Source organism: Arachis ipaensis, chromosome B06 (assembly GCF_000816755.2).
Source record: "Arachis ipaensis cultivar K30076 chromosome B06, Araip1.1, whole genome shotgun sequence".
NCBI classification, from domain to species: domain Eukaryota; kingdom Viridiplantae; phylum Streptophyta; class Magnoliopsida; order Fabales; family Fabaceae; genus Arachis; species Arachis ipaensis.
In genome coordinates this window covers 24419036-24435269 of record NC_029790.2, presented here as the reverse complement: position 1 = coordinate 24435269, position 16234 = coordinate 24419036, and the positions used below count along the sequence as shown (strand labels likewise).

Genomic DNA, 16234 nt, shown 5'->3' with positions numbered 1-16234 from the left:
TAATATTTATATACAAATATATTCGTAACTAATTTTAGTAGTTAATTTTAGTATATGAATAGTATTTTTGTTAATTTTAATATAGGTTTAATTTTAATATCATTAATCAAAGTCCTAGCTAGTATGGTTCACATGACATAATCAATGATATCATCCAATTCAATATGTTTAATGGTTTGTCCATATGATAAGTTGATAACATGACATTAGATTGATTATTAGCACAATCTTGCTTTTTATCGATATTCCTCCAATGAAACATAAGAGAATAAGTAACCGAAAATTTCCAATATAGTGTTGAGTTGACCCTTTTGAAAAAGACAAATGCCAAGTTACAGGAATCATTGTCACTAATATAAATATATAATGCTGGCACTCGTCACTAGTGATACCTCTCATAAGTAGCAGCCCATGTGAATGTATCCATAGTAATTGGTCACTCTTTTTTTTCCCCAAAGATATTTTAAATTTCATTAATGAAAAATAGCACATCCGTCCATTACATCTAGGACAAAGAAGAAAGAAAGGTGGTATTGACCAAACAAGAGACTTCAATAATAATAATGAAAATAAAGCTTGTGTTTTTCTTAAAAGAGAGATTAATACAAGTTTATGGAGTATTATTAACAGTGATGGTATTAAATCATGTTTACATATATATAGCCAAACACTAGAATCAAGGAACTACTACAAGTCCACAATATTACATATACTTAAACTTCTTGTCTTCTTCACCAAAACTATTACATTGTTTTTATGTTGTTTTTCTCTTGAAATATAATCCGAAACATTTGGTTTAGTTTCTACTCTGAAGTACAATAATAATCATAATGGATGAAGGAGGTAGTTCCAGAGCGGGAATTCGTAGGATCAGTAGTACTACTTTTAGAGAGAGTTTCAAGAACATGTTCATAGAAAGTTCTTCATCACTTTGGAGTAACGATACCACCGGCGTGGAGATGTTTCCCAACAACTTCTCTTTTCACCAAGAAGATGAGGAAGATGATGAGGAAGCTCTCAAATGGGCTGCCATTCAGAAACTACCTACGGTTGCGCGGATGAGGAGAGGATTGCTGGCCACCCCCGAAGGGGTGGCCGACGAGGTGTGCATACCAAAACTTAGGTTGCAAGAAAGAAGAGCTTTGCTTGAGAGATTGGTTAGAGTTGCTGGTCAAGAGGATACAGAGAAGTTCTTCCTCAAACTCCAGGATCGTATTGAAAGGTAATAATTAAGAAAGTATTTCTTTCAATATTTTGATTATGAAAAATGTTATTTGTGTATATATATTATTTAACTTATTTTTAATATATATTTTTATTTTAATATGTATTTTATATTAATAATTAATTTTAATAGTTAATTTTAGTATACATCTAACATAATTATTTTATTATTTATTTTCAAAACTAATAGTTTTTTAGTCGATGCCATGAAAAATATGAGCATGGATAATTTTAAACATCTAAAATGTAAATTAACTCAATATTCACTAAAATAGATTTTTTTTTTTCCAAAAATTATCCTGTGTGATGGAAGAGCTATCGTATTAGTTTATATTTTCCATAGTTAAAATATTATCATTCATCTTTTTGTCAGAGAAAATAGTTTACTATAAGATTATAGAGTAAATTATTATTAATTAAATTTAATAAAGACGTCTTTTGTCGTGAAAAATGTTAGGATTTAATACTTTTTATTAATATTAATCAATATTTTAAATTAATATTTTATTTTTATATTATTGTAATTTAAGATTTAAAGTTTAAAATTTAGTATACAAATATTTTTGTTAACTAAATATTAGTTAAAAAATGATAAATTTTGATAGTGATGTATCATTACTGTTTTGTTATTGGATTTCATGGATGATCTCTATCTTTTTCTTCTTACTTCAGGGTTGGTATTACTCTTCCAACAATAGAGGTCCGATTTGAGCATTTGAAGGTGGAAGCAGAAGTTCATCTAGGAACTCGAGCTTTGCCTACCTTCGCTAACTTCATACTCAATATAGTGCAAGTAAGATATGCATGGAAATAGATTTTTTTTTTTTCATTCAATTGTTTTATCAAGTGTGATATTTTATTATATACTTTTTAAGTGAAAATATTTTATTTCATATGAAGGAATTCTAATACACATTTTCTGTTTATGAATAGGGTTTACTAAGAACCCTTCATGTAATTCCCACCAGAAAGCAACAGATAACTATTCTCCAAGATGTCAGTGGAATTATAAGGCCAGCCAGGTAATAAAAGTATAGAAATTATTGTTCCAATTAATGATATTGACATTAACACTGATAACTTACTTGACATGTAACAATTCCACTTGTTCATCTACAGAACAACATTGCTTTTGGGGGCCCCTGGCTCTGGGAAGACTACACTCCTCTTGGCTTTGGCAGGAAAACTTGATTCAAAACTAAAGGTTAAATTTTAATGTCTACTTCGGATGAATTTTAAAATATTATAAATGAAACTAAGTGATTGTACAAGTTCTTGGAGCACATGAGATGAATCTAATTATGAAGATGTGACTTATTGTTGATCAGTTCAATGGTAAGGTTACTTATAACGGTCATGAGATGAATGAATTTATACCTCAAAGAACAGCTGCATATGTCAGTCAGCATGATCTTCATATTGGAGAAATGACTGTTAGAGAAACACTAGCCTTCGCAGCAAGAGTACAAGGAGTCGGAATTCGTTATGGTTAGTACACAACACATACATGATTTTGTTTCTTTGTCAAGAAGAGTTCTATCTAATGCAAAATTGAATAAAGTGCTAAAATATGTTTGGCATTTATATATGTATAGACTTGCTACAAGAGGTGTCTAGAAGAGAAAAAGAAAAAAATATTACTCCTGATCGAGATGTTGATGTCTATATGAAGGTATACTTGTTTTCATTGCATCCCTTAGTCTTTTCTTAAATTTTGTTGAAGATAATGTTAGCTATTGTACAACATACTTGTTGAAATTCGACAATTCTTATATTTTAGCTATAAGAAGACAACGAAGTTTCGTTACACTGGTTTATATTTTGAGATGTGTTATTTGTAAGAATTTTTGCAGTTATATTTTTATGATATTGAGGTTGATCAACTAGTTAAACTTTTGATTTATTATGATCAGGCTGTAGCAACAGAAGGCCAGAAGACAAATTTGATTACAGATTTTATTCTAAAGGTAAAAGCTATTTCACTGTAAAGTTTTCTCTGGTAATCATGAAGTCATTTTGTGTTTATTTTTTGATTGTTTTAATTCATGTTTTCAGGTTTTGGGACTAGAAGTATGTGCTGATACTATTGTAGGAAATGCAATGCTAAGAGGTATTTCTGGTGGGCAAAGAAAACTTCTTACAACAGGTAAAACAAGAACAAGCTAGATTTCAATCATTAATGTCTAATTATCATAAACATGAATCTAATTTTAGAAAAAAGTGTATATATACAAATATAGGAGAGGTGCTGGTTGGATCAGCTAGAGCTCTTTTCATGGATGAAATATCTACTGGTTTAGATAGCTCAACAACTTTTCGAGTTGTGAACTCAGTGAAGCATCTCATCCACTCTCTTAAAGGAACTGCCGTTGTCTCACTCCTTCAACCAGCACCAGAGACTTACAATCTTTTTGATGACATTATTCTACTCTCTGATGGCCACATTGTATATCAAGGTCCCCGTGAACATGTTCTCGAATTTTTCGCCTTCATGGGCTTTAAATGTCCTGAGAGGAAAGGAGTTGCAGACTTTTTGCAAGAAGTAATAAATTTGAATAATGTGTTTCTGTATCCATAATCTGCATTATTTAATTTGATCTACACAAATTTATTATGATATGTTATAATAGGTGACATCAAGGAAAGATCAGGAACAATATTGGGTACACAAAGATCAACCTTATGAATTTGTGACACCAAAAGAGTTTGCTGAAGCACTGCATTCATTCCATGTTGGGATAAGCATTGATAATGAACTTGCTACACACTTTGACAAGTCTAAAAGCCACCCAGCTGCTTTGGCAACCAAACTTTATGGCATAGGAAAATGGGAACTCTTAAAAGCATGCTTCTCTAGAGAATACTTACTAATGAAGCGCAATTCATTCATTCACATCTTCAAGCTTTGCCAAGTAAGTTTTGTTTTGCCATTGCAAGATCATGTTCTTTTTCAGTTAGTCCATTCCTAACTTTATACAACATGCTTTAGATTGTTGTAGTGGCCTTCATTGTAATGACGATTTTCTTCCGTACTAATATGCATCGAGATTCTGTGGTTGATGGTGGTATATATGTTGGTGCAATGTACTATTGCATTCTTCTGATTGTGCTAAATGGATTTGCTGATCTTACTGTGACAATTTCTAAGCTTCCTATGTTTTACAAGCAAAGAAACCTTCTCTTCTTCCCTTCATGGGTATATGTTCTCCCTGAGTGGATCCTAAAGCTTCCCATAACTTTCACAGAAGTGGGAATTTGGGTATTTCTTACTTACTATGTAATTGGTTTTGATCCAGATGTTGGAAGGTAAAACAGCTCTATTTTCAAATCTTTACATGCAATACCCAATTTCAATTCTAAGTTGCTTACATGGTTGCATATATTTCTCTACTTTGTGCAGATTCTTTAGGCAATTCCTTCTTCTTGTACTTGTTAACCAGATGGCTACTGCCGTATTCCGATTTATTGCAGCACTTGGTAGTAAAGTGGCTTTCACAATTGGCTCATTTACATTGAGCATCCTTGTTATAGTGAGTGGTTTCATCTTGTCAAAAGGTATAATACATACCAAAAGTTATTTTTATTTGAGAAACATCAATGTTTCTTTCTTCACTTATTGCTTACCTTTAGATTTTGTTTATAAGAGAAAAATGCCAAGATCTAGAGATAGAGATACAAAGTTACAAACGATTTCAAGAATTTTCTGTCCCTATTTTTGTCTATATCTCCATAACCAAATATCTTATTGTTCTACATTAACTTAATTTTGTTTGCTTATTTTCTTTACTTGATGAACACAGATAATATGAAAAAATGGTGGTTATGGGGATTTTGGGCATCGCCTATGATGTATGGACAGAATGCCATTGTAAATAATGAGTTTCTAGGCAAGAAATGGAGACACGTAAGTCTAATTTAGATCAAGTCATTCCATCTCTTCACCAATGAAATTGTGTTTTCACAAAATGATACAAACCATATAATATTTGGATATATTTTCTGATGCAAGGTTCTGCCTAACTCCACAAAACCACTAGGAATTGAAGTTTTGAAGTCCCGCGGATTCTTCACACAGTCAAATTGGTATTGGATAGGTGTTGGGGCATTGATTGGATATACAATAGTGTTCAACATTGGTTACATCCTTGCTCTTGCTTTCTTGAGTCGTGAGTTCCTTCGCACCATTTTTCACAGCAATCAAGCTCTTATATAGTAGGTGGACTAATGTTACAAATTGATCATGCAGCAATTGTGCAACAACATGGTGTTAAGTCAGAGCAATCGAAAAGCAATGAGCAGAATCATGGAGGTAACAATGCTCAAAAAGAAGGTGGAGTGGAGAACAATCATAACAGAAAGACAGGAATTATTCTTCCTTTTGAACCATGTGCCGTTACATTTGATGAAATAACTTATTCTGTTGATATGCCACAGGTGTGGAAAAGCACTTTGATCATAGTTCTTAGTTATTTTGAAACTATAATTTTACTGAATTCTTGCACTGAATTATAGGAAATGAGGATCCATGGTGTTCTTGAGGACAGATTATGCCTTTTAAAGGGTATCAACGGCACTTTTCGGCCCGGGGTTCTTACTGCTCTAATGGGTGTTACTGGTGCTGGCAAAACAACTTTGATGGATGTACTCTCTGGTAGAAAAACTGGTGGATATATCGGCGGAAGCATCACGGTTTCTGGTTATCCAAAGAATCAAGAAACCTTTGCAAGAATTTCTGGATACTGTGAACAAAATGATATCCACTCGCCAAACGTCACTGTATATGAATCATTGGTCTACTCAGCATGGCTTAGATTGTCTGCCGAAATCAATGCTGAAACCAGGAAGGTTAACCACAAATCTCGACTCCATGCAAAAGAGACAAAAAAAAAAAGTTGATCTCGTTTATCACTTTACTAAGTTTGGAAATGACTAATTCTTGCAGATGTTCATTGAAGAAGTCATGGAACTTGTGGAGCTGAATCTAATAAGGAATGCAATAGTTGGATTGCCAGGTGTTAACGGTCTCTCAATGGAGCAGCGCAAAAGGTTGACTATTGCAGTTGAGTTGGTGGCTAATCCTTCTATAATATTCATGGATGAACCAATTTCTGGGCTTGATGCAAGGGCTGCTATCATTGTTATGAGAGCAGTTAGGAACATAGCAGATACCGGAAGAACAGTAGTTTGCACCATTCATCAACCTTGCAGTGATATATTTGAATCTTTTGATGAGGTCCAGTAGACAGAGTAAAATGTTGTGGGAACTAGCAAATTTAATTTTTGTTCTCTTTCATTAATTTGTTTCTAATATTTAATTTTCACAAGTGCAGCTTTTCCTAATGAAAGTAGGAGGACAAGAAATATATGTGGGGCCACTTGGATACCATTGTTCTCATTTAATCAATTACTTTGAGGTAGCACTTAAAAATTTAGGAACGTTGTAGTTTTATCTTGCTAAAGTATTCACTCATGTTAACACTTCTTCTCTTAAAGGAAATACAAGGTGTCAGCAAGATTAAAGATGGTTATAATCCAGCTACATGGATGTTGGAAGTAACTTCTTTAGCAAAAGAAATGGAATTGGGAATTGATTTTGCTCAGGAGTACAAAAATTCATCGCTATATAGGTATTTTTCTCTTTTGTATAAATATTCAAATGGTTATTTATCTAAACTGGCCCATGTCATTTGTTTCAGGAGAAACAAAGAACTTATTAATGAATTAAGTATCCCAGTTCAAGGTTCTAAGGACCTTTATTTTCCTTCCAAGTATTCGAGGTCCTTTTTCACACAATGCATGGCTTGCTTATGGAAGCAACATTGGTCTTATTGGCGCAATCCTCCATACACTGCTATAAGATTTCTCTACACCATCGCTGTTGCCCTGTTGTTTGGAACCGTCTTTTGGAACCTTGGCTCCAAAATGTAAGACAGACAAAATTGGAAAACTAACAAAATCTAATTTATAAAGCTCTTTATATATTTGTTTTCATGTTCATGTATAACATTATATTCCATAATCATTATATTGCAGTGAAAAACGACAAGATCTTTTCAATGCTATGGGATCCATGTATGCTGCTGTTCTTCTTCTTGGTATTAGGAATTCTAGTTCAGCACAACCATTGGTGTTCGTGGAAAGAACAGTGTTCTATAGGGAAAAAGCTGCTGGCATGTACTCAGCTTTTGCATATGCTTTTTCTCAGGTAAGTAATTTAAAGGGTAAAAAACGGCATTAAGCCATTGGAGGAAACATTTTACACAATTCAGCCAAAATCAATTTTGATACGCCATTCAACCAAAGCAAAATTTTATATAATTCGAATCTATACGTTTCGAATTATACTTGTATGTAGTTCGAATTGATTAAACTCGAATTACATGCATGCATGAAGTCCAAGTAGTTCGAAACAACTTGTCTCGAATTACACAAGAAAAATTCGAATCAAATCAATTCGAATTACTAAGAAAGAGTGACGTTACATGTAGTTCGAATCATATTAATTCGAATTACTAAGGTTTGATAATTCGAAATTAGTTGATTCCAATTATATATATATAGTGCGAATCAAGTTGATTCGAATTACTATGAAGCAGAGCTCTATATATATGCTGTAAACGTGAGTTGCTCTCAACAGAGAGGTGAGATGGCTAGTGAGGATAGTTTTCTAGTGCTGGTACACCACAGAGGATCGATTAAGAGAAAAACTTGGTCCGGTGTGAAGTTTACCGATAAGGATCCTCTATGTATTATCGTGAGGCCTACGACGAGCTACGATGCCCTCGTTAGCTCTGTGCTGGTGAAGCTTGGTCTGGAAGGAGTGAAAAGGGTTAAGAAGTTTTTCTATCGCATTTCAACCACGGTGCTCTATGATACCGTGAAGTATGATTGTTTCACGATCGGGAGTGATGAGGACTTGCAGGTCATGTTTCATTGTCGCAGGCAGTTTCCCGAGGTGAGGACACCAGAGCTGTTGGCAAAGTTGGTTGACGTGGTATCCAGCTCGGGTGGTTCGAATCGGAATACCAACACTATAGCGACGGTGGCCAGTTCAAGCTCGAGACCTGCGATTGCTTCATCCTTCGTCCCTGTGTATGAGCCACCGATCCAGCGTGTCGCCTCCCCTTCGTTCGCTGTTGATCTCAGCAGCAATGTTGGCGATGAGGTTCGACATGGGGTACATCTTCCGACCGAAGTACAGTGTCCTACACCGGCCGGTGTTGGAGAAGGGTTGTTTGATGATCCAGATGATGATGATGTCGAGCCGGATATGATCGCTGACGACAGTGGCGATGATCTTGGAGCGAGTGATCCGAGAGGGGCTACAGGTGGATCTAGTTCTGGCACACAGCAGTACCCACCCCATTTTTCATCGTTGGACCTGGATGCCATGAGGCAGGATGAATATCCTGGACAGGTTGCTGGATTTGGCGCCAGAGATACGGAAGGATCTGCCGGTATGACAGAGTTCCAGGTTGGTCAACAATTTCAGGATAAAGACGAGGCGCTGTTGAGTGTGAAGACTTACAGCATTCGCCGAGGGGTACAGTACAAGGTAGTTGAGTCTGACTATCGCAGGTATGTGTGAAAGTGTTCTGAGTTTGGGAATGGGTGCACATGGTTGATTCGGTTGAGTCTCCGGCAGCGCAAGGGCATCTGGGAAGTCAAACGGTACAACGGACCGCATACCTGTCTCGCCACCTCCATCTCCAGCGACCATAGGAGTTTGGACTACCATGTGATAGCGACGTTCATTATGCCAATGGTGAGGGCTGATGCATCCGTCAATATCAAGGTGCTTCTAAATGCCACAGCCGCACACTTTGGGTTCAGGCCCACGTATAGGAGGGTCTGGATGGCGAAGCAGAAGGCCGTCGCCGTCGTCTATAGGGACTGGGATGAGTCGTACAACAAGCTCCCTAGGTGGGTGTTAGGAGTTCAGTTGACGATGCCTGGTACTGTAGCAGTCCTCAGGACTTGCCCTGTTCGAGTTGGGGGACATGTGGATGAGTCTCAGGCTTATTTTCAGAGGTTGTTCTGGACGTTCCCCCTTTGTATCGAGGCATTTCGTCATTGCAAGCCATTGGTGAGTATTGACGGCACCCATCTATATGGCAAGTATGGGGGAACGTTGCTTGTCGCGATTGCACAGGACGGGAACTCCAACATACTTCCCGTGGCATTTGCACTAGTTGAGGGTGAGAATGCTGAGTCATGGTCTTTTTTTCTCTCCCACCTCCGTCAGCACGTGACACATCAGCTAGGTCTGTTAGTTATTTCAGATAGGCATAACGGCATCAAGGCAGCGCTCGAGGCTCCTGATGGGGGATGGCTACCTCCGACTGCATACCGGGCATTCTGCATTCGACACGTAGCAGCGAATTTCGCTCTCACCTTCAAGGGCAAAGCCGCCCGGAGGCTTCTTGTGAACGCCGCATATGCGAAGACCGAAGTGGAGTTCGACTACTGGTTTGACATTCTGCGTTCTGAGAATCCGGAAATGTGTGACTGGGCAAACCGGATTGAGTATTCGTTGTGGACACAGTATTGTGATGAGGGTCGGAGATTCGGGCACATGACGACCAATACCTCTGAGTGTGTGAATTCAATCCTGAAAGGGGTAAGGAACCTCCCTGTGTGCTCACTGGTGAAGGCCACATACGGAAGGTTGGCGGAGCTATTTGTCCGTAAGGGGAGGGAGGCCGAGGCGCAGCTGGGCACCGGACAACAATTCATTCAATACCTAGTAAAGTGTATCGAGGCCAACCTGAAGACGGCTAGGTGCTTCACGGTGACTGTTTACGACAGGGATAACTCGGAGTACACCGTGGCAGAAACGACTCCGACTGGTTCGTTCTCACTGGGTAGCTACAGGGTCTCACTAGGTTCTCAGACTTGTGATTGTGGATACTTCCAAGCACTTCATTTCCCGTGTCCGCACGCACTGACATGCTGTGCCTACTCACGTGTAACTTGGCAGCCATACGTCCACGAGGTCTATCGCCTTAGTTCCGTTTTCGGTGTCTATCGGATGGGATTTACACCTCCCATTCCGGAAGGTTTCTGGCCACCATATAACGGGCCTACCGTTATACCGGATCCGAACATGAGGCGTGCGAGGGAGGGTCGTCCGAGGTCCACCCGCATACGTACCAACATAGATTAGGCAGATCCGAACCGACCAAAGAGATGTGGCTTCTGCAAGCAACCAGGACACACTCGTCGGAGTTGTCCGCAGGGCGGACGGGCCACCCACACAGGGGGGAATGAATAGGAACGTGTTGTTGTGTGTTTGTATTTGTATTAGTTTCGTCAGATGATTTACTTTCGTCAGTTGTATTTTACTTTTGTTAGAAAGCGATGTTATTGGTATGTTCAGTTGTTATTTTTTAGTGATGAAAGTTGTATTTCGTACCACATATGTATGTTGAATGTCTTTCTAAGTAAGGAATTAAGTTACATTGGCAAAATACACATTCTGTCGAAGTGACTAATACAAAATACAATAACATCAAAGTAACTGCTCCATGAAGTAATGACCTAATGAAATCAGACATAACACCGATGACAGAAAAAAAATAATAGAAACATAAGACGACGACATACACCACGATCCCCCAATCATCTAAAGAGGTGCGAGCCAGTGAAACAACGGCGTGGAACCCGTGTCCTGTGACCTCTCCGTATAAGCGGCTCCTCATCCTCAATCTCGTCCTTGTCGTCATCCGGAGCAGGATGTGTGGGTGTCCTGGGCGGGACATGCACGGGCCTGGATGATGACGGCCCAGCAACTGAATGTGATCCAAGAGTATGTGCGGATGCTGGTGTCCCACCCAGGGCAAAAGTCTGCACAGGAGGCACCGTGGGAGGCTCGTTCAAATCTACATCTAACGGTGCCTGTGTCCCTGTCGTCTGACCCCGTCCTCGGGCAGCGTCATCCTCCTGCATGATGGTCCGTATATCATCAAGGAAATGTGGTCCACCGAACTCGGCGACAATCCCATCACCGGCAAGGAAGTCTGGAAACATGGATCCCGGACTCACCCATGGCGTACTCTCCTGAAGTGTGTGATCGTCACCGGGAACACCGACAAAGTAATCTCTGAGCGGTCCTCCCCCAAGCTCAGCGTCAGTGTGACTCGAGGGATCTCCCATACCAGATCCATACCACTCACCATCATGCCCTCCCTGATCGGGCCTAGCAACCCCAACTGCAGCACCTCCTCCGGTAGCACCCCGACCACGATCAGGGACATCGTCTCTAGCAGCAGCCTCCCTCCTCCTGCCTCCACGCCCACGTCGTCTCCCGCCCCCTTACCTGCCTCATCACCCTCCTCCATAGCATGATCCAGCCACTGCCACTCACGCTGGCTACGACGTGTCCCGACTCGAGCTCTCCTCTCAACCCGACGCCTGTCAGGGACGTCGTCGACTCGATCCATATCAGGAACTCGGCCGGCACCCCTCTGCGTCGCCTCATCCGGAATAGGAATACCTCTAGGATCCCCAAGTACATCTCTGGTGACAGGAACCTCTTTCTGTGCTGATGCCACCATCCCAAGAACTCATGCGAGGGACCCGGGTCGGCCACGATGTCAAACTGTAAAATGTGCTCCGCACGAGTCTCCCAGTGAAGATGCCAGTACTGCAAGTGGGACGGGAACCAACAGTCACCTCCTCTCCCGTCCTTCGACATCAAGAAGTCGATGTTCAGGGCGGGATGCGGTGGGGGCTGTACGCCGCCGAACTGCGGTAACACTCTATCAACCTGATGCCACTCAACCACCGCAAAATAAATCAGCGACGTCACACACCGCCATAACATCGTATGCCTAGGCTCCAAGACCTCCGGATGGACAACCTGAATGACATCCAGTGCGCTATAGGGCATCCATATAAACTGAAAAAAGCAAATAAAATCCATTTGACGAAGTTGTTAAACCATATAAACTGAACCAACCAGTAAATATACATATGAGCTTAGCGTACTTACATCCCAAGGCTGTAACAAGTCGATCCTAAGTCGAGCATTCTGCACCCGAGGTTCCTTGTTGCTAATCCCAGGATTGTAACCTGCCCACCTGCGTCAGAAGTTAAACATGGAACTACATTCATGAATGAATCTAAAAGCCATGTAATTGCTTGCAAAATTGAAAATAAATACATTAAGGATACATAGGACAAAACAATAGTGGTACCTCGAGGTAAGGGGCCAGCTAAACGCATCATACTCAGGAGGCCTAAAACCAGGAAACCGCCAAAAGATCCAAGACTGAAGTAACTGAAGCGGCCCAGCTAACTTCACGACATGTCTGTTGGCCACTCGGCACATGCACCGGTACAACCATGCTAGTGCCGCCGATCCCCAACTGTAGCCACCCATCTCCTCAAGCCTAGTAACGAAGGGTAGCCATCTGATGTGTATACGATTGCCGGACTTGTCGGCAAACAGCTGGGTGCCCAGCAACATCATGATATAGGCACGGGCAAAGCGCCTAACTGTCTCCTCATCGGCCCCATCGGAGCACTCTCCAAAAGTCTCCTGGAACCAGGTGCAGTTCACTGCGAATTTTTGAATTTGGTTTTCAGGAGATAAAACACCGAGCAAATCATGGAACCACTACCAAGCTGGCCGGCCACCCTCAATGTATAGGTGGAAGTCTGTCAGGCAACCACTAACGTAATGTCCGTCCACTGGCAACCCTAGCTGGTACGCGACGTCCTGAAGCGTGATGGTGCACTCTCCGAACGGCATGTGGAAGGTGTGCGTCTCAGGCCGCCACCTCTCGACGAATGCACTTACAAGGGGCTCGTCTATTCGGAACCATCTGTCGTTCAGTCTCGCAAGATGGTATAATCCGGCCATCTGCAAGTACGGAACGTACCTCTCATCAAGACGCATCCCCTGCTGCTGCCACACGCTAGATATGCAACACCGGGGCTGCGCAGTAGATGAACCGCATAATTAGAACATATTAAAATACAACTAACATATACAATTGACGTCATAAAGAACCAAAAAAGTAATCATGCAATAGAAGATATATTAAAGCAGCGATCAACAATTTAATACATAAACCGCAGACATACACCGATTATACAAACCACATAGAAAAGCAAAACCGCTAACATAATCCACATGCAAAAACCATTAACAAAAACCGCTAACACTAACATAAACCACTATCAAAAAACATTATCAGAAACCACTAGCCTATACCACTATCCTAAACCACTATCCTAAACCACTTACAATAACATAAACCACTATCAAAAACCATTAACAAAAATCACTACCCTAGACCACTATCCTAAACCACTTACAATAACATAAACTACTCCCAAAAACCATTAACAGAAACCACTACCCTAAACCACTATCCTAAACCACTAACAATAACATAAACCACTATCAAAAATCATTAACAGAAACCACTAGGCTAGACTACTATCCTAAACCGCCGACAAAAACCACTATCCTAAAGCACTAACAAATACCACTATCATAAACCGCTATCATCAACCACTACCATTAACCACTAACAACAAACACTATCAACAGCGCAATATCAAAAACCACTAACCTCGTCGTTGATCACCCCGGCGATATGAGCAACACCATCCAAACGATAAGGCCTCCCCGGATCATCCCCCATCGCCTGAATATGCCACTCCGGTCTTTGTCGGTCCGACTCTTGGTCGTTTTCTCTGGGATTTGGTGGGGTAAGAGAGTGAATAAGTGATTCGAATGAACTTGGTTCGAACTCTTTATATAGTCGAAACCCTTGTAATTCGAATCAACTCGATTCGAATTACCAAGCCCAGCCACAATACACGTAATTCGAATCAATTGGATTCGAACTCCCCTGCGCCACGTGCTCTAAGTAATTCGAATTAATATAATTCGAACCATGCATATGAAATTCGAAGCAAATTGATTCGAACTACATTCGAATATTGTTTGTTAGTAATTTGAGACAAGTTGTTTCGAACTACTTGGACTTCATGCATGCATGTAATTCGAGTTTAATCAATTCGAACTACATACAAGTATAATTCGAAACGTATAGATTCGAATTATATAAAATTTTGCTTTGGTTGAATGGCGTATCAAAATTGATTTTGGTTGATTTGCGTGAAATGTTTCTCTAATGGCTTAATGCCGTTTTTTACCCTAATTTAAATTTGTAATTTTAACTTCCTATAATTCGAGTAGTATGTATGAAAAAGGTGTTTATTTTGCTTGTGTTAATATATAATTTAATTAGCTGTTAATATTTTCTTACAGGTTGTGATTGAACTCCCTTATGTCCTTTTACAAGCTGTGGTGTATGGCATTATAGTTTATGCAATGATTGGTTTTGAGTGGACAGTCACTAAGATTTTCTGGTACTTATTCTTTATGTACTTCACTTTCTTGTACTTCACCTATTATGGCATGATGGCTGCAGCAATGACCCCAACTCCACCAATTGCTGTTATACTTTCATCTGGATTCTATCAAGTGTGGAATCTTTTCTCAGGATTCGCAATTCCACGACCAGTAAGTTATTAGGATAATTATGGAGGAAAAATGTTGGTGATATATATAGTGTAAAATATTGTGTCTAGTTATAAATGGTCAAATTCGTCGTGAAAGATCACTCATTTTTTAAATTGGTACCTAAAAAACTTTTTTAATCAAATTTATCTTTCAAAGATTTTAAGTTAGTCATGTTAGTTCTTCTATCACTTCCATTATTAACGGCGTGATGTAACATGTTAAGTGACACCACACTAATTACAGTCCACCTTTGACAGTTAGAGTTGACTGTTAACATAATAAGTTTTTGCAATTAGATAAAAGCAACCCTAAATTGAGGGACTTTGAGGTATTAAAATTTCTCAATTTGAAATTGATTTGATCTAATTTCATAAATTTATCATGTTAGCATAAAATTAGGTCTGTCAGATCCATTGTGACGTCACTTAACATGCCAAACTTTGACACCATGAGCAATGAAAATGACGGAATGACTAATGTGATTAATTTAAGATAGACGAATTTGATTAAAAAAAATCTTTCCGAAGAAAAAATAATTTTCAAGAACAAATTTGACCATTAACTAATTATTGAATATGTACATATATAAATATAACGGTTCTGTTCACAAGTATCTTTAAGAATATAAAAACCAAAAAAAAAAACTTTATAAAAAAGTTGATTTTTTGTATATTTCTAAAAGTGCTTATTTTATAGAAATGTAATGAAAAGTAGAAGTATTATGAGAGAAGTTATTTTTTTTAACTTCTCTATAAGCTCCAAAATAGCTTCTTAGAAAGTTGCAATTTGATTTTGAAAATTGCACCAGACATTAATACTATTACTTTTCATAAGTCAAAAGTAAAAAAAAGCTAATTCTAGAGTTTTCCAAATGGATCCTAAAAATCCAAATACAAAATAACTTATTTATAAGTTACTTTTAACAGAGTCATTTATTGTTTAAGTTATTTTATTAAAAGGAGCTTAATTAAGTTGGTTATCCAAACTGGCCTTAATATCATTGAAAACTTCAAAGGTTTATATATTTTCTATCCAATCTTTCTATTTTTTGCACTTTTAACAAATGTCCTACTTGTTAGCAAAACCTTGAACATAAACATAACTCATTATTAACCGGTTATAGAGCACAAAACTGGATTATGCTTTACAAATTTATCGAATGACATTTTAATTGTATACTCCTTTGATCCTTTCAGTCTGAAATAATTATGCATATTAGTTATGAAAATGATTAAAATAATTTAATTTTAGATCAATTTAAGTGAGAATTATATTGACTAGTTATTTTATTTGTATACTTTTTCAATCTGCTTATTCTCTCTTTCATTTAATAGAGTTACTAAAAGAAAAAGTTAACTAATGCTACCTAATTTTTTTGAATTAACAAATTTTTTGAACAAAATTGAATTTTAGAAAAGAATAATTAATTTTAAAAAATATTATGTACACATAAAAATCAACAACTAA

The 16234-nt window shown here is 38.7% G+C and overlaps 1 protein-coding gene across 1 annotated transcript in view; it reads left to right on the top strand.

Moving 5' to 3' along the window:
• Window positions 702-16234, top strand: part of LOC107647852 (pleiotropic drug resistance protein 1) — a 16379-nt gene continuing 846 nt past the window's right edge. The window contains exons 1-22 of the mRNA XM_016351893.2: window positions 702-1222; window positions 1897-2017; window positions 2158-2246; window positions 2344-2428; window positions 2553-2712; window positions 2820-2896; window positions 3138-3191; window positions 3280-3370; window positions 3465-3766; window positions 3855-4136; window positions 4214-4530; window positions 4625-4779; window positions 5025-5128; window positions 5234-5390; window positions 5471-5658; window positions 5737-6069; window positions 6167-6457; window positions 6555-6638; window positions 6718-6851; window positions 6921-7148; window positions 7258-7429; window positions 14513-14767. Coding sequence (XP_016207379.1) covers window positions 831-1222; window positions 1897-2017; window positions 2158-2246; window positions 2344-2428; window positions 2553-2712; window positions 2820-2896; window positions 3138-3191; window positions 3280-3370; window positions 3465-3766; window positions 3855-4136; window positions 4214-4530; window positions 4625-4779; window positions 5025-5128; window positions 5234-5390; window positions 5471-5658; window positions 5737-6069; window positions 6167-6457; window positions 6555-6638; window positions 6718-6851; window positions 6921-7148; window positions 7258-7429; window positions 14513-14767 — 4071 coding nt within the window. The 5' untranslated portion in view covers window positions 702-830. The remainder of the gene's footprint in view (window positions 1223-1896; window positions 2018-2157; window positions 2247-2343; window positions 2429-2552; window positions 2713-2819; window positions 2897-3137; window positions 3192-3279; window positions 3371-3464; window positions 3767-3854; window positions 4137-4213; window positions 4531-4624; window positions 4780-5024; window positions 5129-5233; window positions 5391-5470; window positions 5659-5736; window positions 6070-6166; window positions 6458-6554; window positions 6639-6717; window positions 6852-6920; window positions 7149-7257; window positions 7430-14512; window positions 14768-16234) is intronic.